The sequence below is a fragment of the Ailuropoda melanoleuca genome, chromosome 8, assembly GCF_002007445.2.
Source record: "Ailuropoda melanoleuca isolate Jingjing chromosome 8, ASM200744v2, whole genome shotgun sequence".
In the NCBI taxonomy this organism is placed as follows: Eukaryota; Metazoa; Chordata; class Mammalia; order Carnivora; family Ursidae; genus Ailuropoda; species Ailuropoda melanoleuca.
The window spans coordinates 83,565,097-83,592,273 of record NC_048225.1 but is presented as its reverse complement, the minus strand read 5'-3'; the positions used below and the strand labels follow the sequence as shown (position 1 = coordinate 83,592,273).

The 27,177-nt window shown below is 33.6% G+C and overlaps 1 protein-coding gene across 5 annotated transcripts in view; it reads left to right on the top strand.

Moving 5' to 3' along the window:
- ODR4 (odr-4 GPCR localization factor homolog) overlaps positions 1-23,329 on the top strand; it is a 46,897-nt gene extending 23,568 nt beyond the window's left edge. For all 5 annotated transcript variants that reach the window (XM_034666792.1, XM_034666790.1, XM_034666791.1 and 2 more), the window contains 5 exons: positions 5,757-5,885; positions 6,579-6,669; positions 11,122-11,307; positions 20,109-20,219; positions 21,588-23,329. In XM_034666792.1, the coding sequence (XP_034522683.1) occupies positions 5,757-5,885; positions 6,579-6,669; positions 11,122-11,307; positions 20,109-20,219; positions 21,588-21,655 (585 nt within the window). In that variant the 3' untranslated portion in view covers positions 21,656-23,329. The remainder of the gene's footprint in view (positions 1-5,756; positions 5,886-6,578; positions 6,670-11,121; positions 11,308-20,108; positions 20,220-21,587) is intronic.
- Positions 23,330-27,177: the final 3,848 nt, after the last annotated feature.

The following is a 27,177-nucleotide window of genomic DNA, read 5'->3' as shown; positions in this document are numbered from 1 at the left end:
TCTTTGGTTCTGGGGTGTAGTGTTCTATATATATCTATGAGGTCCAACTCGTAGAGTATGGCATTCAAAGCATTTGATTCATTACTTAGTTTTTGCCAGGGTGTTCGGTCTATTTCTGATAGTGGGGTGTTGAGGTCCCCTACTATTAATGTATTTTTATCTATATGTCTCTTTATTCTGGTTAAGAGTCGGCTTGTGTATCTTGCTGCTCCCCTGTTGGGGGCATATATATTTATAATTGTCATCTCCACTTGTTGGATACATGCTTTAAGAATAATATAGTGCCCTTCTGCATCTCTAACTATAGTCTTTAGTTTAAAATCCAATCTATCTGATATGAGAATTGCTATCCCAGCTTTCCTTTGAGGTCCATTTGCATGAAAGATGGTACTCTTTTTTTGTTTGTTTGTTTGTTTTTTAAAGATTTTATTTATTTATTTGACAGAGATAGAAACAGCCAGCGAAAGAGGGAACATAAGCAGGGGGAGTGGGACTCCATCCCTTTACTTTCAGTCTGAATGTATCTTTGGGTTCAAAATGAGTCTCTTGTAGACAACAAATGGATGGGTCATTTCTTTTTATCCTATCTGCAACCCTGTGGCATTTTATGGGAGCATTTAAGCCATTCACATTAAGACTGAATACTGAGAGATACGATTTTAATCTTGCCATATTGCCAGTAAAGTCTTTGTTTGTATCGGTTGTGACTTTCTGTTCTGTATCACTCTTGGGGCCTTTTTACCTTTATAGAAACCCCCTTAATATCTCTGGTAGGCCTGGTTTTGTGGTTACAAAATTGGTCATTAATGACTGGTGATTCTGGAACGTCTTTATTTCTCCATCAATTCTGAATGACATCCTTGCTGGATAAAGGATCCTTGGCTGCATGTTTTTCTCTGAAAGAGCTTTAAAAATGGCGCCCAACCCTTTCTCTCATTCCAGGTCTGTGTACACAGGTCTGACATAATTCTGATACCTTTGCCTTGGCACGTGAGAAATTTCTTTGCCCTGGCCGCTTTCAATACCGTATCCTTGGATCTAATATTTGCGAATTGCACGTCATTTGCTATGACGTGACGTGGCGTAGGTTTGTCGTGATTGAGCTTGGGAGGGACCCTCTCTGCCTCTTGGACATGAATGTTTGTTTCCCTTGCTAGATTAGGGAAGTTTTCAGCTACAATTTGTTCAAATATCTCTTCTAGACCTCTGTTTTTCTCCACCCCCTCGGGGATGCCGATGATTCAGACACTGGATCTTTTCACTGACTCAGTAATCTCCCGTAACCTACATTCGTGGGTGTGGATTTTTTTAAGACCAGCTTCTCTTTTCATTTTTACTTCTACTAACCCATCCTCCAATTTGCTAATACGTTCCTCTGCCTCGGTGACCCTGGCCGTCAGAGCCTCTAGTTTTGACTGCATTTGGCTCATAGAATTTTTAATTTCTGCCAGATTCTCTCTCATTTCCGCCCTTAGGGATTCTATATTCTCAGTAACATTTCGTTAATACTTTTTTCAAGTCTACTCATCATCTTGACCATTGTTACTCTGAATTCCATTTCTGATAATTTGATTACATCCATATCCATTATTTCTTTGGCAGAGGCCACAGACTCATTGTCTTTTCTTTGCTGGGGGGGACTTCTCCTTCTCATCATTCTGATGAAGAGAGGTTTCGGGTTTGTCCAGAGTCCAAATTATTGACTGGGACCCAGGCCGTTTGCCCTTGTTTTATAGGGATCTTAGGGATGTGGGCTTCTTCTTTAAAGATTTTATTTATTTATTTATGTGGCAGAGAGCCAACCAGCGAGAGAGGGAACACAAGCAGGGGAGTGGGAGAGGACGAAGCAGGCTCCCAGCGGAGGAGCCCGATGAGGGACTCCTTTCTGGAACGCCGGGATCATGCCCTAAGGCAAAGATAGGCGCTTAATGACTGAGCCACCCAGGCGCCCCGGGATGTGGGCTTCTTGATTTTTCAGCCTGCCTTCTGGGGGAGGGGCCTGCCACGCAGATACTCAGGCAACCCTGTTTGGGTAGAGTCTCTGTGTCCCCTGCGAGGGGGGATGGGGATGGGCACGCTGTGAGCCGGTTATTTCCAGGCTTTTGTTCTCTGGCGGCTTTCCCTGGCGGTCTGCTGTGCCTCTTCTGAGAGTCAGAGCAGCAGCGGCGGAATCTCCGCCTCTGTCTCAGAACAGAGGGATCACGGACCGTTCTCCACTGATGTTCTGGCCACTTTAACTCTGTTACTCTTGGTGCTGCTCGACCCTTCAGTGTCCCAGGATGTGTGTCCCACACCTGGCGTCCCAGCCCTCACTTCCAGGGCCGGCGCGTCTCTGTCCTTTGTGTTTCTAACACCGCCAGCTGCCAGCCGCCCCCCGCGTGCTCCCGGAGCTCCCGCTCTCAGTCTGTTTCCAGTGAGCACACCAGAGTTCCGGAGTTCCATGAGAAGTCTGGTGGCGTGCGTTCCCGGCTCACGGTCTCAGTCTGTTCTCTCCCGGGTGCCCACCGCGAGTCCCCGCCCATTCCCCCATGCAGGTGGCTACCGCTTCCTGGCGCCCAAATGCAGCGGCTCCCTCCCCCTTCCGTTTATCTTCCGATATCTGTGCGCGGTTTCACGCCTCCCCGCCGCCTCGTACCTCAATACTCAGCTCTGGAGATGTTCATTTGTAGAGATCCAGATGTATCTTCCTGTGTCTCAGGCTGATTCCACGGATGTTCAGGCTAGTCTGGTACCTATCCAGCTCGACTCAGGGGACCTACTCCTCCGCCATCTTAACTCCTCTCCAAAAGTTGGATATCTAGAAGGTTTTTAAAAGTTAAAGCCACTAATTATTCCTAAAAGTATGCATGCAGAGCAGGATATTTTTTATTGTATATTTTGTACAAATACAAATATTGTATATATTTTTAACTGAGTAAAATAGACTTAAAACTAATTTGCGTAGGAAGGTGTTTTAATTTCTTTTCTGCCTTCTCTGTATTTAGCAATAGAGTATTTTCTAAATTGTCATTGGAGTCAATGCCACTCAACATGAGTTCTCAATTTCTCTTCTTAGTACCTTTGAGTTTAGATGTGTCTTTTGTTTTAAAGCTATTCCTGTACGTATATGCTTTTTACTAGATATGCTTATATGACCTCTTGGTTTTTTAAATAATTTACTTAAAATTATTTTAGTGTTAAAATTGGATTTGGTAGATGTGTAGACTATGGGAATATAGAAAGGAGAGATAAAATCATGAGAGATAATTTATTGTTATAATGTTATTATACAGTGTAATATCTTTTTATTAATCATTCCACTGGCAAGCCAGGTGGAATCTTTATATGACTAAAATGTAATAAGTAGTAAATAAATATTTGATGTCACTTTCCTGCTACTCAACCTCCATCGAATCTTGTTGATTCTTCCTTTGCAGTGTTAAGTTCATCTTTTATTTTCGTTATGGTCTTACTGCCACTAGACTTACAATTTTATTATTTTACCTATGTTATTACAAGTAACTCTTAACTGGTCTATCTATTCAGTCTTGTCCAAAGTGATTCTTTTTCTGAAAATCCTGATACCTTTGTTTGTATATCTCTTGGAATATCTTCTGTATTTCCAATCTATATTGCATATAACCTCAGATTATCCTATCTGAATCCCAGTTTGCATTCATTCACTTGTTATTTACTTATTAGTTTTTTTCAGAAAGTATTTATTGAGTACATATAAGGGTTAGGCACTGATTGAATTAATCGCCTTGTTTAAAATTCCTTAGGTGCTTTACCCTGACTACTTAGAAAAGTCTAATTCAAGGCTCTTCATAGCCTCAGCCTGCCTGTTCATTGATTTCATACTTAACTGTTTCAGAGGTTTGCTTTCTATGCCTTTAAAATCGTGTTTATTTTCTGAGCCATGCATCTTACCAGTACCATCTTTTCTCTGTCATTCAGACAGTCAGAATCCTCTCTGTACTTTAAGATCTCCCCCAAATGCTACCACTTATGTGAAGTTTGTTTTGGTCATCATAACCAAAGGAATCTTTTCTTTTTCAAAATACCATATTGTTGTCACAGAAATTCTTCCACTTACAACCAAGTTAGGTTCCCAGAGTCTCTTTGTAAGCTAGTTTGTTCCTAAGTCCAAAGAAACCAAGAGGAGTTGACATTTGTAGAACGCAGGTACATTTCTACCGGAAAGGAGTAAGTTAATCCTTGTATCTTTTGAAGACTGTCCGTGTGTGCGTGTGTGTATGTGTATGTATGTGTAGTCTATATATATAGTCTAGTCCTTTAGTCCTTTTTGGAGAATAGTGCCCTAATTTATAAGGGCACTCTTATATGTTGTATTATGTTATACTATACTATATTATGTGTTATTATAAGTGTGTTATATACTATAAAACATACGTTAGATATTAAATGTATAAAATAGAGTATTATGATCCAAAATGGATTAGTTTCATCAATAGTAAAGTTCTGCATAGTGGATAAGGGAAGCCCAGTATTCTTCGTCCACCCTCACCTTATTGATATATCGATGATGTAAAGATCATAAGTATCATAGGAAGCTTATTCCAGATACAATATGAGCATTATCACCCTGCTGCTTGGTTTGATGAAAGATTTTTTAAACAGACTTGGAACCTTTTGAACTATTCAGTCTGTGACAGATTTCTTACCAATAAGAACTTGACTGTGTTTAAGTTTAAATTCTTAAAAAAAAAACACACAAAAAAAACAGACTAGCTTTGCTTGAATTACCTTAGACATTGACTGTTCATGTGCTTTCAGTAGCTACGTATTAAGTCTTTCAGTTTCTTCACCATTTTTCCTCCTCAGTTCCTGATTATTCTTTATTGCAGAGGCACATATAGCACTATTCACAAGTTGCATGATTTGTTTTTCTTCTTCAGAATTGACCCTATTTATTCTAGATATACTTAGAATTGTTATTTTTACCATGTCTCATTTATTGGGTATCCTTTTTTAAAATCACAATTTTTGTTTCCATTGTGATTTTATAGGCTTCCAATAGTACTTGCACTGTTTAATGCTCTCCTTGTTTTGACATTTATTAAAATAATAAGGTTAGCCTGTGAAACATCTTGAAACCAAGCATGAATTAGCACTCCTTAGATTACAGAACGATGAGATTGTAAAATGGAAGTGACTGCTTACAACCACTAATGTCATTTTTTGGTGACAACCACAGTTGACTTACCTTTTTGCTACTGGGGAGCATATAGCATTACTTTTAGTCTATGGAAGTTAAGTGTCGAAAGTGTATAAATAAATGAGTGTCTTTACACTGCTTATCATTTTACCAAATTTATAACAACCTCTGTATTCCAGTTATTTTTGTGCAAATCTTATATTGCATACCTTATATCTCCTACTAGATAGATGATATACTAAATATATATGTCTTCTTTACACATCTTTTTATCTTAACAGTATTTAACTGAGTAATCTGTAAATAATATATTTTTAGTGAATATGTTAAATAAATAATGGTATTTTAGATGGTCTTGTTAGTAAGAAAAAATTTAGATGTAGTTGTGTTTAATTTCAGAGTACATTTAAAATACTCAGAAAATAATATATAACTTAGGAGGAATATGAAGACCTTTTAATAATTTATGGGAAATATTTTCAAACACTTGGTTCAGTCAGAAATTCTGTCTCACTTCATGAAATGGCTTATATAATGCTTAAGTGTTTCATACAGTTAACTGTTGGCTATTAGAAGTTAAATAGATTTTGTCTTTCAGCTTCTGAATTCGGACCGCAGATCCACAGCCACAGTCCAGATCTGCAGCGGCTCTGTAAACCTTAAGGGTGCTGTGAAATGCAGAGCCTATATTCATAGCAATAAACCCAAGGTTAAAGATGCTGTGCAGGTACAAAAGGAATGACTGGTATATGAAAAACAGAAGCATGTTAACATAACTATTCAAAAATCCTAAAATTGTTTTCAATCTCAGGTTTTATAATTATTAATTTGATTTTAACTGATAATCAAGTTGCAATCTATTGGCTAGTCGAAGTATACCATGTAATTGGCCCCAAGATTTTCATATGTAGGATGTCTGTTTTAAAATGCTTTTTTAAAACTGGTGATTATACAGATTTATTCAGTGCTTCACAGTTGTTATGTATTAGTACATTTGAAATCATTTTTTGGAGGGAAATGAAACTTTTTAAATAACAGGAAAAGTATTCATTTGAAGTATTAGGTAATATTCTATAATCTGGATATTCAGAAATTTTAAAAATGATGACTGGCACTTTTGTCATAGTTATACATTTCCAAATTTGGAACAGTAGCATTATTTCTTTAGATGGAAAATTTCATTCATTTATTTGCTTTTAATTATTTAGGTGAAGGTTAGGCAGATTTTCTGTTAAATTGTTAATGTGTTTAATAAGCATGTTAAATAAATGGACATTAAAAATGGAATGATGTACCAGTTATTTTAGTGGATGTGATTACATAGGAAAGTCAGTTATTGGGGGAGGGTGGTAATAAAATAGTGCAAATCTAGAGTAACGGGTTTTATTTCTTATTGTAATTTGTTTTGTTTTTTCCATAGGCAATGAAGAGAGATATATTGAATACAGTTGCAGATCGTTGTGAAATGCTATTTGAGGATCTGCTTTTGAATGAAATTCCAGAAAAAAAAGTTATGAGTATAAAATTAAGAACATTTTTTATGTGTGTTCAATTGATACAGTAATAGGATGTCAAAATGTAATAGATATGTCATCTTTTGTAACTACCCAGATCTATCTTTTATAACAGTATGGTATCTTTTACTTTTCTTAGTGAATGAGTTTTTCAGTTGCCACCCAAAAAAAAATAATGTTTGGAACACCTTATAATAACAAATCTGTCAACATTTTACAGTCTCGGGGGATTTTTTAAAAAAATTCTGCATGAATTTCTGCCAGAATGGATAAACTGTGTTAACATTTTATTTTATTTTTAAGATTTTATTTATTTGAAAGAGAGCGAGAGCACAAGCAGGGGGAGTAGCAGATGGAGAAGCAGGCTCCCCAGTGAACAAGGAGCCTGACATGGGATGGGGCTCGATCTCAGGACCTTGAGATCACGACCTGAGCCAAAGGCAACCACTTAACAAACTGAGCCACCCAGGCACCCTTTGTTAACATTTTAAAGCTAATATTTTTTAATTAAATCTGAGATTTAAAAAAAAATTTATTCAAAATAAAAAATATTTATTTGTGTTCAATATTATATAATAGATTTTTAATAAGTTTTAATTTTTGGTATATATGTAATTGATCTCTCTATTCATACCAAATTTTTTTGAATATGAATTTATATACTCACTATTACTGTAACACTTTTTTAGATTTTAAAAAGCCTGGGTCATGTTGTCTTAACCTTTTATATTATTCCATTTTGAGAAGTATAAACTATACCATTTCATAATTTTTAGTAATAATAATTTTTTTACTCAAAAGAAAATTATAATACTGAGTATGCTTTTTGCAATTACACATTTTTCTCTACCTTCCTACCATTCAAGTGTGAGTATACTTGCAATCCACAGTTGAATATGTACATAATTGAAACATATACATTAGCTTGTTAAGGGAATATTTTTATGTTAATAGGAAAAACTCCTCTATGTAACTATATAATTAACTTCTTGTAGTACTACTGATAGGTAGTATATTAGGTTTGGTGGACTAATCATAATCTTTTTTCTATTCCAAGTATGATAGTTTAGTGGAATTGCCAGATTTAACATTTGTCCTTCCTATACTCACAAATAACCCTGAAGCTCCATTTACTAATAATGTATAGATTTTCTGAGACATGAGTTTCAGTCTTACATGCAGCAGTTGGGTTGAGATTTTTGTTTTGGGAAGTATGTAAAACCTGGTCAGTTAGTCACCAAGTCAGCCTATCAGCCTCCTGTCAGGTGGCCTTGTTTTTACTACTTAACTTTGTATATGTGATAACTCTTGTGGTGCTAAACATTACTTCATTTTCTGAGCTACAGTATGTGCTACAACTGAACTGTGAATTTAGGATTTTCAGGGACATGGGGATGCATTCACCATTAGTGCCAAAGTCCATCCTGTTACACACATTAGTTCAATACTCTGTTCCATTTAACAGTGCCTCATAAACTGGTATTATCTGACTGTCTTGGTGTTATTTTATATTGAGTGAGTTAGTATTTTTAAATTTTTGCTCATGTCCAAACAGTATATTTACTTCTCACAGCAGTTGTGATATTTATACATTAAATTTGATGTATTAGAAGTTAATGTTATCATTTAATGTTATCTCTTCCTAAATTTTTTAAAAATAAAAGTTTTCATTGGTAGTTGAGTGGCCTTTGAGGCCTGTGTGAAGAGAATGGTCAGTGTAGTTTGTTGGGAAAAAAGCAATGACTAACATACTTGGTTGGGTTCCGTGTCTACTCTACCACCAGCAGAGTCACTTTGGACTAATGATTTAGTCTGTCCAAACATCCATTGTCTTATCTAGAAAACAGGGATTACAGTAGATACTCTTTGAGGTTGTGAGATTAAAACAGATGATATTTGTAAAGCCCCTAATACAAATTCGTAAACTATATGTTCAGTTAAGTGGTAGTTACTATTATATTGGAGATGATAAAGAAAGAGAATTACTTGATAGTTGTTTTTAAAATTTCCTAACTTTAATTTTTGGGAAGTGTATCATTATATTTCAAAAAGAAAGCAATAATAAATATATATATTTAAACTTTAGTAACAGAATTGTTTCAGCAACATGTTAGTTGATCTGAAGATATAAAGATAAAAGAACAAATTGCAAGCGTAATAATACAAACGTTAAATTTGAAGTTGAACATATATACACCAAATTGTTAGATTTTAGATTTAGTCGTCATTTTACTTAGCTTATCTTCTATACTGGTAAGATTTTAAACATTTGTAATATGGTAAAATGTGGAGTGTATGTTGAACAAGAGTATTTTTGCATGCCTAAGGAAGTCTGCAAAGGGCATATTAACTTTCATTCCTAATCTTTAAAATAAACATAGTCTCTGAATTCTGGCTATCCAGATGAAAGAACTTTTAATAGTTCAATGACTATAAAAAACATAAGAAGTCCAGTCATTCTTTTAACTTATTATGGTCTTCCAGTTCTCAGATTTCCCTTAAGTATTCCAGAACTTCTCTCAGCCTACATTCAGTCTTGCCCAACTTACTCTCAACAGATGACCTACTCATTGTGAAAATTGAGGACTCTTATCTTCTTCCATTCCTATATTTATATCCATCCATGCCACTTGTCCTCTGAGAACATATTTGTATTCCTCTTTGCCTTTGGTCATGGTTTTCCTCTCTGGATGGCACTTCTCTTTGCTTCATACAAATGTCTATCCTTCAAGAATCAATTCAGATATTAACTATTCTACACAATTTTCAATAATACTCCAGTGTGAGTTAGGATTCTGTTCTTAACCAGTAAAAAACAATTCTTACATTGCCTTGAATTTTTTTCTCTGTTTTGAACTTACTCAAATAATGGTTAACTAGATGCTCTGCTGTGGGAATATTCCTAAAGGATTCTTAGAATACTTTGTGAGATGTGTTTTTTAAAAATATCCCATTTTTAACCTCAGACCAACCAGAAAACTTGATTTTATTTAGATATTAAATGGCTAATTTAACTTTTTAATTTGAAAATTATAAGTTCTTTTTTTAAATGAGTAATTTAAAATCATTGCAACTACTGCTTTAACATTTGATTTTATAGCAAGCATATTTTTTCTTTTTCAGGAAAACTAGAATTAATGCAATTTGAAATAGTTTTAAAATTTTGCATGCCAATTACACATACATGTTGTAGCCATCTTTGAAAGTTTTGAACTTAACCTGTTTTAAGAAACTGTGGCCCAAAATAAAATAATACATTCCTAATTTCAATGTGTGGTCAATATACAGGCTACAGTAAAAATTGCAGTAATATAATTTTACAGCTAGGAGGCAGTCTGGTCAAAGAGTGAAATTCTTCTTCCAGTTCTCATATGATGCCAAGATAAGCAGAATTTGGCAGGAACACATAATTTAAGTCATAGCATTTTCTGTGACACTTAAGGCATTCTTCATCTTCTATTTGTAATTGTATAAAGCTACTACTAGTTTCTTGACAAGGAAATGTAGAACGCTTTTAAATTGAGCCTTAGTTTTCTACTTGATCTGTACGTTGTCAGCCTAATCATTGCTGAAAGTGGTGATTCTTTACACAAAATCTCTATCTTTGTTAGTAGTTCAACAGAATGATGGTGTTGAACCAAACAGTAATTGTATGTTTATGTAGAGCAGTGACAATGTTAGAAGTTTGGGGAAATATATTTTACTTTGTGAGTATTCAAAGAATGAAACATATTTATTGTTTATTTAGATCCAGATTTTTTTTTCTAAAGATAATTTAAGGCTGTTTACAAAAACGTATTACAATTTAACAAGATAAAAAAAAATAATAGCAGTAAGAACGAGGCAAGGGAAAATGAAAAAGCAGGATGGAGTTGGTAGTAAGATTAGTGTACAAAACATGTATGTTGACGTCCTACACATGCTTGATACAGGGGCTGGATATGATAAGATGAAGTCAGCACTAAGATTAGTGCAAAATGTATGCTATTAAATTGTCCTATACATTTGATGTAGGTGGGCCACTAATTTGCTCCAAACTTGCCTGAAGAAGACAAATATTTATAAAATGCAGTGCCTGTATGGTTAAACAAGAAAAACAACAATTTCTGAAACCAGGGACAAAATTCTCCTGGGTATTCCTTCATAGGACAGTGGATAATACAAGAATATATAACTTAAAAAAAAAAAGAAAGAATGTATAACTAACAATACCATTACATTGAAGGCACTGGTTACGTTTATATTTCATGGGAGTATCATTTAGTCCCTTGCAGAGGCCAGGGCTATTGAGGTAAAGCAGAGTTCAGTAAAAGCAATTCTGTGTCTGATCAATTAAGACATGGAAAAGCCTCTTAGGTTTATTTTTATTAGTGTATATTTCATATACAAATATATCACTGATGCTAGTTACAGACCTATCTAAATATTGATAATGTTCCTTCCTTTTAGATTCTGAAAAAGAGTTTCATGTCCTCCCTCACCGAGTTTTCGTCCCCATTCCGGGATCCAGTGTAATGTTATGTGATTATAAATTTGGCGATGAGTCAGCTGAAGAAATGAGAGACCATTTTATAGAGATGTTAGATCATATGATTCAAATAGAAGATTTGGAAATTGCAGAGGAAATAAACACAGGTAATTATATGATGTTACTTAAGAACCTGATTAGACTTTTGCTAAGATGACCTATAAGGCATCTAGTTTAAATATGTCTTTAGATTTCTTTAATACTAGTTCTGTTTGATATTTTTGAGGCATTTAAAAATGTTCAGTTTTAATTTCTCAGAAACATGCAGTCAGTGTTTTCCTGGAAAATTCTACCAAAATTTAAGTTACTTAAGGTTTTTCTAAGCCTAGCAAGTAAATCTTTATAAAACAAGTTCAGCTTTAAATAGGTGGAAATACATAGCTTTTAGGTGTTTCTTTTATTATAAGAAAAGTTTTCTTAAAATTCACTATCTTAATTATTTGGTTAAGCATTTTTAAACAGTTTATTAAACATCTTTCGATACTAGTGGGCTTTATTTTCTTACCCCTTCATATAATTGGGATACTAAGCTGAAATGGACAGTTCCAAACATTAGATCAAGATTGTTTTCATAGAGCATAGATTTAGCATACTGTTAATAATGTAACAATTTCTCCTCCTAATTGTCACTTTCATATTTGACCTTACATTCTATTTAGCAGGCTGTTTTTGTTTTGTTTTGTTTTGCTTTGCTTTGCTTTGCTTTTGTATCTAGTGAGAGCAGGATATGAAACATATCTATAAATAAGTGTATAAGTTTATGACAGGCTTCCTGAAACATTTAGAAATATGTGATACAAGTAATTATTTGCAAATATCAATAAATATTGAGTATGTAGCTGTCAGACTTCAAATTTCTGACATCATAGTAGAAAGTCTTTAGGTTACTTTTGAATATGGATGTTTATGAAATTTGAATATAGCAATTTTTAAGTATTTTTTCTAATTCTAGTTTCTTAATTATTCTTCTGTGACTTAATTAATTCCTGCCCCCCACCATAAGAGTATTTGATTCAGAGTACTCTTGCTGCAATGATGAGTCAAGTAAGTATTTCGTTGGTGAATATCAAATCTGTCAGTAAAGCCTTAGATTAGTTGGAGACCAGTGAGTTTGTTGTGTTTTTTTTTCCCCAACAACTCCAGGTTAGTATTAATTACAATGTGGAACAGTAAGCTTGTTTTAAAGAAGAAAATACTTAAAATTGCTCGGTATCTGATGTTAAAACAGCAGCTGTGTTTTAATCCTTTGGAATCTATTATTTTTTAAGGGATAGCTGTAGTTTATTCCCTAATTGACAGATACTTTGAAGTAAACTGGTAAACATGTTTGCTGCTTTCTGAAATATGTTTTCCCAGATTAGTGGCTACACTATCTCTGCCAACCAGACTTAGAGTCATCAGGGTGGGGATTTTGATTGTTATGTTCACTTTTGTCTCTAGTGCCTAACAGTAGTTCTTGACCCATTCTGTTGTTGATAATCTGAATGAATTTTACATGGGATCATTAGAGTTGACCTAGTTCATCCTCTTTCTTTTAACATTGAAATCTATATTCCTAGGATATGGGGATTTTATACTGTATTCTTCCTTATTCCGAATACCAGTCTGCCTTCCTATAACTAACACCTTATTCAGTTATCTGGAACAGTAAAACATGAATACTTCTTTGTTGAGGCCATGCTTTAAATTTGAGGGCAACTCTCATGCTCTAAGTATGTTGAAGCCAAATATTTGCACAGTCCTTTAACTGGTCTCTTTATTATAGTTTCAGACCTCATTTTTTCTTACCACCTTGTTTGTCTTCTTATAGATTAGCAATTTTTAACCTGTGGTACCCATAACCTTTGGGGTCATAGCTGGCTTTCAGGAGGTCCACAAACCACTTAAAAGTAATTGTAGGATTTTTTTCTGGAAAAAGATCTATAGCTATTAAAGAGGTTGGTGACCTAAGAAAGATTAAAAACTACTTCTTTAAATATACTTTGGTTTGTCTTTCTTGAAAGGCATTACCCTGAATTCAATCTGATATTCTAATAATATTATTAGTTATTATTTATATAGAACCTACTGTGTATAGGCTCTGTTTTAAGAGCCTTACAAATACTAAATCATTTAATTCTTGTGATAGTCCTATGATATAGATACTATTCTTAGTCCCATTTTCCAGATGAGAGAATTGAGGCACAGAAAGGTCAAGTAATTTTTCCAGGGTTACACAGCTAGTAAATGGTAGAGCTAGAATTTAAACTTAAGCAATTTGGTTCTAGAGGCTGTGCTTTTTTCTAACAATTCCTTTCCATGGGACCTAACCAACACAGACTATAGAACTACTATTTTCCATGGTCTAGATATTTATTTTAGCATGGCCATCTTCATTGCATCATTCAAAAATTTTTTTGACTTAAATGAATGATGTTACATTATTCTCGGTTAATTGCATTTTGCTTCTGTCAGTATAATTTATCACTTGTTGGTTAGAATCTAGGATCTGTTATCATAGTAGATGGTTTTCATATTCTTTTTGAATTACTCGTCATACTTTTAGTGTGTATTATATTCATGAAAGATTAAAGGGTAGCACTGTATGCAAAACTTGACCCATTCACAACTTACTTTATTTTCTAAAATTTTTTAACTAATTATTTTTACAACTTTAAAAATCAGATATAAAAGTGTAGGGAGAGAGATTTCATTGAGATTTTTTATTGTTTTATTTCTTTTAAAGATTTTATTTATTTGAGAGAGAGAGACAGAGATAGTGACAGAGATAGCAAGAGAGAGGAGGAGAAGGAGAAGCAGGCTCCTCACTGAGCAGGGAGCCCCATCTCCGGACCCTGTGACCATGACCTGAGCTGAAGGCAGATGCTTAACTGCCTGAGCCACCCAGGCGCCCCTGACTGTCAGATTTTTGAGAGTAAGTACCTAGAATGTTTATCTCTTTATCTGAGCTTCCTACCTCAAACATGATAGGTATTCTTAAATATTTGTTAATAAGTAACCAATATATACTAAATAGGTCATTTTTTTGAAATTATAACACATCTTTTTTCACTTATTTTATGCTTGAAAAATTGTAAAGTTTACATATAGCCAGATACAAGATTTTTAAGGTTTGTGTAAGGCACTACAACTGAACATGAACATTTAGAAAGGGTATGATAGTCATAGCTCTGTGGTGATATAATTCAGAACTTTTTAAACATTTAAAACATATGACAGTATGCAACACTAGACGTATTAATTCTAGTTTACAGCATTTAGTATGTCTATCAGATATTTATTAGGCATTTACTGTGCTCAAGGCAATGGGATAGATAAAAATCAGACCAGGTTCTTTTCCTTAAAAAGTCTATAATCTGATTTGGAAGATATAATATGTATGTATTGTTAATTATGCAGAGTGTAATAAAGTCATAAATGTAAGAACACTAATGATTAAAATTTTAGAATTTGCAGTGATTTTGTTAATTATTCAATGAGAAGAAAATATTTTGACTGTAGGTTAGCGATAGCAATCTACAGTAACCAAGTTTTGACATTAGTATTTTTGATTTTAGTAAACTGTTTCCATTTTTCCATTGTTTATTATTATTGCTGTATGTTTCACTTTAATTGAAACCACACATCTGTTGCATAAATTGATGCTCTGTAGTCTTCAGTGGATAATCCCAAATACATTAGAAGTTCCATAGTTTTGAATGGTTCTTAGAATTTGAAATATCCTTGCAGATAATTAAAAGGCTTATGCATAGCCTCAAGATAATAAACTTCTTAGCTATTATTATCAAATTTAAATGCTATTCTCTAATGAATTGTTTTTATCATTTATATGTATACTAAATATATTTTAATCGTTTCTCAACTTTCCTTCAGTAAGCTTTAACACTGTACCATGTTAAATATTAGTATGAGCTAGTAACTGAAGTATTTAAAAATCCACTTTTTAATCTTAGATGATATATAAATGTTCATTAGTCTTTTTTGTGGATTTTTTTTTATAAGCTTTTAATAGGTACTTCATTGTATATTTCATACTGTATTTAAAAATTACTTTCTGTTTTTTTTATGCTGGTAATCTAGTATAGAGATACATAAACTGAGTAGGAAGAGTTTAATATTACAAACACAAAGGAAACAAAACAGCAATTTGTGGAAAGTTTAGGTGTATATACTTGGATGTATGCTGTATCAAACTCATGATCTCTAGATTACATGTTTTTCTAATATTATATAATGTATGCTTCTTTAAGGACTCTTCCCTGTTTTTGAAACTTACATAAATCCCAACTGAGTGATTAATTACTATTTTTGATTGCCCATTGTGTATTAAGCATTAGGGTTCTAGAGATCAAATATACGGTCCTGACTCTCAAGAAGTTCACAGTATAGAAGGAAGTACAGAGAAATGGGTTACTCTAAATAAGGTGATTAGTTCTATAATAAAGGGATGAACAGAATTATCAGAACGTTTAGCACAGGGATTATCTTTATATGGGATTAGAGAAAGCTTCTGAAAGCAAGTGACACATTTAAGTTCATTTTGAAGGATGAATGCGGTAAAAGTAACTCTAGGCTTTTCAGGAATTGAACCCTGGCATCAGATGTATTTTGACCAAGAATATGACTTGTTTAGAATTATATTAGTTTTGCTTTTCCAACTATTTGTTGAATTAGAAGGAATGATTTGGTAATTAACATATTTTAATAGCAAAATAATATATTCCCAAATTACGGAATAGGGTAAAAACATAAACATTTTAATAGAAAAATTAAGTGATTTTTCATAACATCCTATTCATTTAGAATTATATTCACTTACTCATTCACTTCTTTACTTATTCATTATTCAAAAATACCATTTTACTAATAATAAAATAATGGATTATTAATAAATATTAATTTATACATTAATGTACTCAAAAATATTAGACGCATAATTTTGTGAAGATAGTATTTTAACTGAATCCAGGTATGCCGCTTACATCTGTGTGACTTTAAATAAGTCCCCTCTGAACCCCACATTCTCTTGGGGTTAAGAGAATTTGGTACAAATATTAGGGAAAATACTTTCCAAACAAGATATACATAACTGTAAGGTGATATAACTAGTATTATTATAAGAATTTTAAATAATTAACATTCTGAATTATACTAAAAAATATTAACATTAAAGTATAAAAGTAATATTTTAGAGTATGTATAGGTTTTCCTGTATATTTGAAATTGGGGTTTTCATATATAATAAACCATAAACTCCATTCATGGAGTTCAAATGTTCAAGTTCAAAAATTGAAATAAATTGCTGTACATTTAGGGATGTTAAACTTGTTATAAGAATCTGGCTTTATTTTCTAAGTATTTGATGTTATTATTTAATTATTTCTATTCTATAATATACTTGCCAAGTAGTTGCTATGTTTGAAATACATATTTTGCCAGGTAAGTACCTTAAAATAACATACTTTTAAATGACTTAAGGGATGAAGAACAATTTGTCACAATGACTCACTTAAGGTGAGGGATAACTGTGGCTTTAAGATTTCTTAGATGCGTTAGTCATCTGCTAGATATTAAGTTAATAATTCAGATGCACTTTATCTACAGTATCAGCTAAAAATTTGAAGACACACCTTTAAAATCTGATGAAACTCATCTGCCAATTCTGTCTTCATATCAGAACTAATTAATTTTTTGTTTGGTTAAATATTGATAATTAATTATAAAGGAAAAAGAAGTAATAATGGACATGTATTTTTATGACTAAATCCCTGAGTATAGTGAAACCTCATTACTTCAGTATTCACAGAGGGGGAAGAAGACAACTAGGAAGTTCAAGTCGTAATATTTTATTTTAAGCTTCTAAATAGTCCTACCTAACTATCAGCAGCTTGGAATGAAATTACGACTTAGCATACATTCATTATTGTCCTTGTTTTCTCTTTTGTTGACAGTTGTTCAAAAAGTGATTACATGATTAATTTGGGGCTTGTCTGAAGTTAAAATTACCTGGTTTTAAGGAATGCTTAAGATCTAATTTCCTATCGAATTATATGTTATTTGCATTTAAATTTCAGATACGAGTAAAATGACATAGTGTCTGAGATTTGAATTAAAATCCCAGAAGCTCCCACCAAAAGCAAACAACCAGTTATGACGTCTTATTCATCCTTGAAAAATGCTCTTTTTCAGTAAAATTATCTCAGATTTGTATCAAATCAATATGATTTTGTATGACAGATTGAAAATGAAAATAGAGCAATGAAATGTCCTTTTTTATAGAAATAAATTGCTTGTGCAGAAGATTTGACATACTAGAGCATGAGTTTGGCATATAATAATATTAAATGTATAAGTAATATATCATGACAAAGCCATTTTTTGTGCTCTTTAAATACAAGTACTCAAGTAAAAAAAAAGAAAAATCCTGTAGCAAGTAAGTGTAATTCATGCTTCATCCATTATTTTTATTTGTATTTGTTATCTGATATAAGGATTTTAGCGGCCCCCCAAAAAAGTTTTTTGGTACTGATATTTACTAAGAAAAACCAAAATTGTATGTGCGTTAACATGAATAAAACTGTACTGTTCACTCAACTTTTTTTTTTTTTTTAAAGATTTTATTTATTTATTTGACAGAGATAGAGACAGCCAGCGAGAGAGGGAACACAAGCAGGGGGAGTGGGAGAGGAAGAAGCAGGCTCATAGCAGAGGAGCCTGATGTGGGGCTCGATCCCATAACGCCGGGATCATGCCCTGAGCCGAAGGCAGGCGCTCAACTGCTGTGCCACCCAGGCGCCCCTGTTCACTCAACTTTTTGATCTATAGATGGAGTTAGGGGGAAAATTAAGCTGGTAGGATAATATAATCTAGAACTAAGGTGTTATAGTCCTTGAGAAGACGAGAAACTGTGGAAATACAGACGACTGAATGGTTCTAGAGACAGTTCATAATAAGAATTTTTGGGCTTTGTAACCAATATGATATGGGAGGGAAAAAAAAGAGAAGAGGGTTTTGTTTGTTTTTAAAGTACTTTCATCATATGCTTGAAGAGGGGAAAAAAGGAATGGTCATACCCTTTATTCTAATGAGGTAGTTACTAAAGAGGATTTCTGAAAATGACAGTAAACTTTTCTTCATGGGAAACTGATGAAAATTAGGCATTTTTTTTTCTTTAATCCATTTTGGTACCACAGATATCTATTTCAATAAGTTTATGTATCTAACTTGCAGGTTATACTGAAATATAAAGATGTCTATAAGAACATTTTTAATCCAAGCAATAAGCTCTTTTACTTTGAATTTAAATGATAGCATTTATCATCTCTCACTCTGTGGTTCTCTTCTCTTTTTTGTAAATAAAGGGGTCAACATGGAGTAGATACTTTCAGAGTTCTATAGAACAGCATTTGATTACCACCTCTGAAGGAAAGAAGGGAGTCTGGCTGCAGGAGCCCTCCATTCTTTCTTTAGCCAGCATAATTCTGTTTTCATCTATTTTACATGCTGGGATTTTCTATCAGATTCTTTAGCACTAGCGGAAAAAAAAGAAAAAAAAAAAAGAAAACCACTGGTCTATGGGATCTCTAAGGATGTTTTTAGTTCAAACACTTTTAATCCGTGTTAAATAAATTCAGCTAAGCTAATCTACATAAATTATTGCCAGCATAATGAAATAGAAAGAGAACTTGTATTTGAATCCTCAGTCTGCCCCCCATGACTCTCAAATATGCACTTAACTTTCCAGGTTTTATTTTCCATCTGTAAAATGAGAAAAGGTGGTTGCCTTGTTTAACACTGAGTTCTTTTAAGGTCAAATTTATGATTATATTTTGCTTGTATACAGTAGACCCCTTATTTTCAGATGTTAAGTTCTAAGAATCCCAATAGATGCCTGAAACTGCAGATAGTACCTCTCTCTATACTGTGAACTCTATATACCATGCTTTTTCCTAGATACATGAACCTGTGATTTTTAAATTAGGCCTGGTAAGAGATTAAAAATAATAACAATAATAAAATAGAAGTTATAACAATATACTATAAAAAAAGTTAGTGAATGTGCTCTATCTCTCTCAAAATGTCCTATTGTATTTATACACACCCCTCTTGTGATGATGTGAGATGATAAAATGTCTCAAGATGAAGTGAGGCGAATGATACAGGCATTGTGACGTAGCATTAGGCCACTGTTGACCTTCTGACTCTATGTCAGAATAGGATCATCTGCTGCTGGACCGCAGGTGACTGCAGGTATCTGAAACTGCAGATTAGGGGGGACTACTATATTTCAAATTTCAGGTTAGATCCAGTCAGCAAATTTTTTCTGCATAGGGCCAAATAGTAAATATTTTAGGCTTTGTGGGGTACATAAGATCTAGCCATGGGGCAGTTGCTAATCCCCACTTTTAATATTAATATCTAATCATTTGAAATTATTGTCAATCCATTAATAGGAATGATAGAAATTAATCCCAATTAAGAGTGAAGATTACCTTGCTCCTATCTGTTTTGATTTTTGGTTTATTTTTACTATTTTATCTATAATTGTCTATAATTATATTATCTATATTACCCATAATTACCTGTAATTATCTACGTACTTTGTTACTATTTGTTTACTATATTTGTTACTATCTCCCATAATTTGTGGGAGTCATTCAGAACTAGCTCTGTGGCTCTTCGATTTCAGTCAGTTATAAAACTATATACAGTATTTAAAAAATTGTTCCGTGAAATTTAATTCACCTACGTTAGATAATGAGCAAATTCCTTGTGTTGTAAAAAAGTGAAATTGAAGGAAAATGTAGCTCATTGTATATGTTCCTTATAATGTTCTTCTTTAAAACTCATTTTAAAATGGGAATTACTCCCATTTTATTTAGGATTGATTATTATTATCCTCTTGCAGCTTGTATGAGTTACTCTATGAATACTGAAGCTTCATTGGACAACACAGATGATGAGCAACCAAAACAACCAATGAAAACTACAATGATATTGAAAATTCAGCAAAACATAGGTATTTAATTTCTTTTATAATTGAAAAGATGGTATTTTGAATTTGAGTTTTCTCATTATTTTAAAATTATTTCCATTACATTTTGCTTTCTTAGACATGCTACATTAAGCCTGTATTTATTGAGTATTATGGGAAGTGCTAGATGCTGGAGATGGAAGAGATAGAAAGATTTATAAATAATGCATTATCACAATTGCCCTCAACCACGACACTTTCTATTTTTTTGGTCTGTTTGTTTATTTGATTTTAGAGAGGGTGAGAGGAGCAGAGGGAGAGAGAGAATCTTAACCAGGCCCCACACCCGGTGCAGAGCCCAACATGGGTCTCAATCTCATGACCCCAGATCATGACCTCAGCCACAATCAAGAGTTGGATGCTTAATAACTTAACCACCCAGGCATCCCACTTTTTGTGTTTTTGTAAGAAAAACTTGTTGAGTTTCGGGAATCAGTTATTATAATTGGGCCAATGCTTTCCAGACTGGTGTTCTTTGAAAAACTGCTATTGTAGAAGATTTTGATATGTGTCCTATGAAAAAAGTCAAATTCAAGTCTGGAAACTTGTAATGAGCTTTAGAATTTTAAAGGCTCCAAGAAGCATGGCAGTATCTTTAACATTGTTCAGACTTATTGATTAAAGAACATGCAGACTGTTGTTAAGTGGAATGCCAATCTGAGAAATGCTTTATAAGCATTAAGACTTTTCACTGAGAATTAGAAGCCAGATTTTTCTTGGTACTTACTCTCTAGATAATTACCTAAATTCTTTGTACCGAAGTGTGTGTGTATGTGTGTGTCTGTGTCTAGACTGCTCTGGTCAGTTTTGTTTTGGTTAACTTACAATTAGGAAAAAATAAGTAAAATTAAAAGTTACCAACACAAACTTACTAATTCTTAGATTTAACAGTGGAATGTTTTTTAGTTTGAATAGTTACACAAATGACTTTGCCTTGTCATCTTTGAGACCCACTGCCCATTGGAGCTGTCTTTTGGTTTAAGCTAGGTACCATAAGATGGCTGGAATGTCAGTGTGCATATTTATAGAAACCTTTTAAAGTATGTGTGAGTTTTTCTCTCAAATGTGTGTGAGTGCACATATGTGTAAGAGAGATTTTTTTTTTTTAAGGTTTTGCTAAGTGACTGGATTACCAGCCCAGCCTTTGCCATCTATTCAACTTATTGCTGTGTTTTCCTCCTAAGACTTGGCTGGCTTTTAATACGTATGTATGTGTGTGTAAGCATATGTGTTTGTGCAAGTGCAGCTTGTTGTTTAGGCCCATCGGTTGCCTACATTTCAGAGCCTAGGATCAGTTAAGCCTTTCTTTTGCTCATCCCATTTCCACTTGTTTTGTGTTTGTTTTACTTGTAGGTGTGATTGCAGCAGTTGCGGTTGCAGTCCTTGCTGCGGGTATCTCCTTTCATTACTTCAGTGATTAGGGTGAGACACAGCTTCCTGATCTTCCAGAGAACACTGAGCAACCATTAGGAATAATAAAGATGCAAACAGTCCATCTGCATTTAAGACCAGAGCAGCCACCTCTGCTGCCATAATGCCTATTAGGTTGCTGACTAAAATGAAATCACCAGCTGCCTTGTTTAGCCCTGCTTATATTATAGATGGCTCAGGCTTCCAAAAATAAAGTTGTGCATATAGATGGAAGTTGCATGTAACAAATCTTTATTATCTATTTTTAAAAATGTTCAAATGATGGTTTATTTTCATAGATTTTAGTCCTGTTGATCTGGATCACATATTGATCAAGATATTGAAAATTCAAATAGGGTTGACTGAATATCTTAGTAATAAAATAACTGGAGAAATTTCTACAAAGTGGGGCAACAACTATTGGGTAAGTTCATACTCTAGGACCTTTCTAATGTGTACTCAGTTCCAAAATACTGATCAAGTTCTGGCCAAGAGGTAGGAAACCTTTCCAGAAAGGTTTGAATTATTAAGGATTGCCATAAGTCATGTGCTTTCTCAGGTTAGTATGTCATACCTGTTTTAATACATTTAATCAGACTTTTACTTCTAAAACTACATTAGACTAGGTACTGCAAAACAACCAAGTCCTGAATAAAATCTTTTTGGATGCATTAATCGGCTCAAAGAAAGTAGGGGAAGTTTTGAGAATCATACCTCTATTTTCACTTGCCCACAGATGAACACATTTTGAGTTGGGAATTGCGAATACTGTATTAAGCATGCAAGTGGGCTTTGGTTGCTCATATGGCAAATACCAATTACAACACAGCCATATGCAATTTGCTTTGGACTAGAAACAAGGAGATGAATCTGAATCTGAGATACTGTCCTAGCCAGGACAGTTGAAGTGGCTACTTAGTTTGTAGTATCCTGTAACTCCTGGCAGAAGCAAGATATAGGCTCAAGAGTTCCGTAGATTAAGATAAAAAAATATGACTGGAGATTACCAGGTGCAAATTTAAACTAGTTAGCATGAGAAAGAATCTATAGAAATAATAAACTTTGGATTCAGTTCTCCAAGGTCTCATCACTAACATCTATGAAAGATGGAACCAAAGGCAGATCTAAAAAAGAAAACAAAGAATGCTAAAAATGAAAAATATGTTACTTGAAATTTAAAAAAGAAGCCCTCAGACATGTTGAATATCATATTAAATTCAACTGAAGAGACAATAAATAAACTGGAAGTGAGATCTAAAGGAATTACCCAGGGCACAGCAAGGAGAAACGAGTTAGAAAATACAAGTATTAAAGAGAAGTTTAGAGATATGAAGGGAAGAATTACAAAGACTAGAAGTATTAGGAGGGAAGAATAGAGATGATGGAGGAGTGCAATGTTTGACAATAACTATTTTCTGTATTTGTTGGAAAAACATGAATTCGTAATTTCAGGAAGCACAGTATATCCCAAGCATGCATGGATCAAATCCATGCCTAAACCCAAAGTAATATAACTACAAAATACCAAACACAAGATTTTTTAAAAGCATTCAAAGGAACAAAAAGATCATCAGTGAAGGCCAGACAGCCACATACTTCGTAGGCTTCTCAATAGCAACAATGTATCCAAAAGATGGTGGAATAATGCCTTCAAAATTCTGAGAAAAACTAATTATCAACTTAATTTGTGCCAAGCAAAACTGAAATGTTCAGATGAAAAACAGATTTTTACCATCAACGGAACTTCAATAAAGAAACTGCAAAAGGATGGTCTTCAAGAAGGAAAATGTTTCCACAAGGATGATCTGAAATTGAAGAACTGGTGAACAAATACAATGATAAACATGTAAACGAAAGTGTTGTTAATATAAAACAGCCATAATTTAAGAAATGTTTATAAGAAATAAAATTGTAAACAACTGTAAAACTAAATAAACATTTTATGCAACATGAATGTGGACTTCTAAAATAGGATATAACTGAAAAACTGGTTAATAACTTTTAAGATGGGAGGAGGGTGATTAGAATTAAAGTGTTCTGAGGTGCTTTCATTATTCAGGAAGTGGATTAAGACACTGCTAAAATAATAGAGAATGAATCATTGCAAAAGAAAAGAAGTTTAAAATAGTGGAACAGGAAGACAATAACTTAGCTCCAAATGAAGAAATTAGGGGTGGGGGAGTAACAAAATTTAGTAAGATAATAGTAACAAATCAAATAATACTAATTAAAATAAAACTGAATAGACTAAACCCAGTTCAACAGCAGGTTGATTAAGTTTTTAAAATCCAGCTATATATATAAGCTGGATTTTTTAAAAGATGAAAACACATAGGCAAGTAACAAAATTTATGTAGCTTTAGTGATACTAAATCAGAATTAGATTTTATGGTAGTATTATTAAAGATGGAGAAGGCCGCTAAATGATAAAAGGATCAATTCACTAGAAATATATAACAATTTTAAATATGTACATACTTTGTAAAATGGCCTCAAAATGTATAAATTAATGTATAAATGTATACATTTATAAATGTATAAATTATAAGACTTAAGCAACAAACTTAACAACACAGTGGGAGATTTCAGTAGCTCTCAATTATTGATAAAGCCAAAGAATGAATGAAAACACAGATTTGTATAATGCAATTAATATTGATTCAATGGACAAATATAAAATAATCAGCAATTAGAGAATATTTTTAAGCATTTTATATTAGCAAAAGTTGACCATGTACTAGATATGAAATAAGTCACAATAAAGTTTTAAAAATCAGTATTAAATGGATAATCAAATAAGTTAGAGGTCAGTAATAACGATTAAATTTTTAAAGATCATGCATTTACAAGTTTTAAAAAATTCCTGATGGAAGAAGAAAACAAATACTTAGAATCTAATTATAAGTACCACATTTGGAAAAATTGGGTGATGCAGTATAAGCAGTACCAAAGGAAATTAAACGCATGAATTAAAAAGCCTAAGTATATAACTTAAGAGCAACAGAATAAACAATGTTGAAGCAAGGAGATACAGGCGACTGAAGAAATCAATGAGTTAGAAAACAAAAAGTCACAATGTCAAAGTTATTTTCATGACAACAATAAAATTGGCATAATTAAACAAGAAAACAGGGCACAAGTAGATGAAATAAAGATTGAAAAGGACTCCTAACCCATAGATAGAGCAGAGATGAAAATGATGAGCATCTTAATATATTTGAAAACTTAGACAAAATAGATCAAGGTCTAGAAAAATGCAATTTCCTTAAGTAGTCCAAAGAAGAAATAGACAAGCTATATAGATTTATTCAATAGTGTTGAATAGTAGATAATTTTTTTTGACAAAGCATCTAACCCACATCTACAGATGTTTCTCTTTCAAGGACCGCACTAGTTCAACATTTCATATAAACTCTTCCAAGGACTAGGTAATGAGGGGATACTCCAGCTCTAATGAAGCCGGTATAACTTCTACTGATACTAGAATCAGACACATTCAGGAGGAGAAAAGAAAGTTACAGACTCATCACACATATTAACAGATGTGAAAAACAAAAGCACTATTGATAAGCTAAATTCAACATTATATAAAAAAGGATAATGCAGCATGATTAAGTTGTATATATACATTAAAAATCAGGAACTCAATAAGGATGCCTATTTTATCACCACTTCTATTCATCATTGTACTGTAGAAATAACGAGCAAAAGACAAATCAGGTATTTTAAGAGGACGTGACTGAGCACACAAAAAGAAGTTTACTCTCAAATGATCAACTAAGACCACAGTGAATATCATTTTACATACAATAGACAAAAATTAAGAAATATGACAATATCATCGAAGAAGATGTGCGTCAAGAAGACATTTATAGATGGGGTTGTAAACCAATGCATAGTTTGCCATAGAAAGCAATTTGGCCTTATCTTGTGAAGTTAACCATTTACATACTCCTAATGCCTGACCATTCTGCTTCTACATATATACTGTAGAAAAATTATACCATAGGTGCCCAAGAGCACATCTGTGAGAATGTTCAAAGCAGCCCTGTTTGTAACCACCCAAAAGTTCATTGACAAAAGAATGACAAATTGTGGGTTTTGTACTTTTGTTTAATAGGGAGAATGACCTGAAAAAGCAAGTCTCAGAAGCCCACATGCAATATGATAGCTTTTATAAAGTTTAAAGACAAGCAAATCTAAACTGCATTACATGGGAACACATTTATGATAATTTTTCAATGTGAAGGAGTGATTCCCAAATTCAGGATGGTATTACCGTTTCTGGTGGGACTGATGGCAGAGCAGGAAGGCAAGAAGGAACAAATTAATAGATGAAACATTATTAGTGATGTTTTAGTTCTTGAGATGAAATGGGTTACTTGATCTTCATTTTATTTACTTAATGGTATCAACATATGTATTATTTTGATTGTCTACTACTAATAATCCACCTCAATCCTAACTGACTTAAAATGACAACCATATAGGGTGACTGGGTGGCTCAGTTGGTTAAGCATTTGCCTTTGGCTCAGGTATGGGGTTGACTTCCACATCAGGCTCCCTGCTCAGCTGGGAGTCTGCTTGTCCCCTCCCTCTGCCCTTCCCCTCTCGTGCTTTTTCTCTCTCTCTCTCAAAATAAATAAAATCTTTTTTTAAAAAAAGATAACCATTTAATTTCCCCCCCACAATTCTGAATTGACAGGAATCAGTTGGCTTGCTCTCCACATGGTGTTGGTTAGAGTTATAATTTTCTAGGTGCTTGATTGGGTTTAGAACATCCAAAATATGTCTGTTAGCCATTTTATGTCTTCATTGGAAAAGTGTCTGTTCATATCTTCTGCCCATTTTTTGATTTGTTTATTTATTTCTTGTGTATTGAGTTTGAGAAGTTCTTTGTAGATCTTGGATACCAGTCTTACCTGTACAGTCATTGGCAAATATCTTCTTCCATTCCATGGGCTGCCTCTTAGTTTTTTTGACTGTTTCCTTGGCTGTGCAGAAGCTTTTTATCTTGATGAAGTCCCACAAGTTCATTTTTTCTTTTGTTTCTCTTGCCTTTGGAGATGTGTCATGAAAAAAGTTGTTGTGGCCAATGCCAGAGAGGTTGCAGCCTATGTTCTCCTCTAGGATTTTGATGGATTCCTGTCTCACATCGAGGTCTTTCATCCACCTGGAGTTTATCTTTGTGTATGGTCTGAGAGAGTGGTCAAGTTTCATTCTTTTGCATGTAGCTGTCCAATTTTCTCAGCACCATTTATTGAAGAGACTGTCTTTTTTCATTAGCCATCAGGGAAATTCAAATCAAAACCACATTGAGATACCACTTTACACCAGTTAGAATGGCAAAAATTGACAAGGCAGGAAACAACAAATGTTGGAGAGGATGTGGAGAAAGGGGATCCCTCCTATACTGTTGGTGGGAATGCAAGTTGGTACAGACACTTTGGAAAACAATGTGGAGGTCCCTTAAAAAGTTAAAAATTGAGCTACCCTATGATCCAGCAGTTGCACTACTGGCTTTTTACCCCAA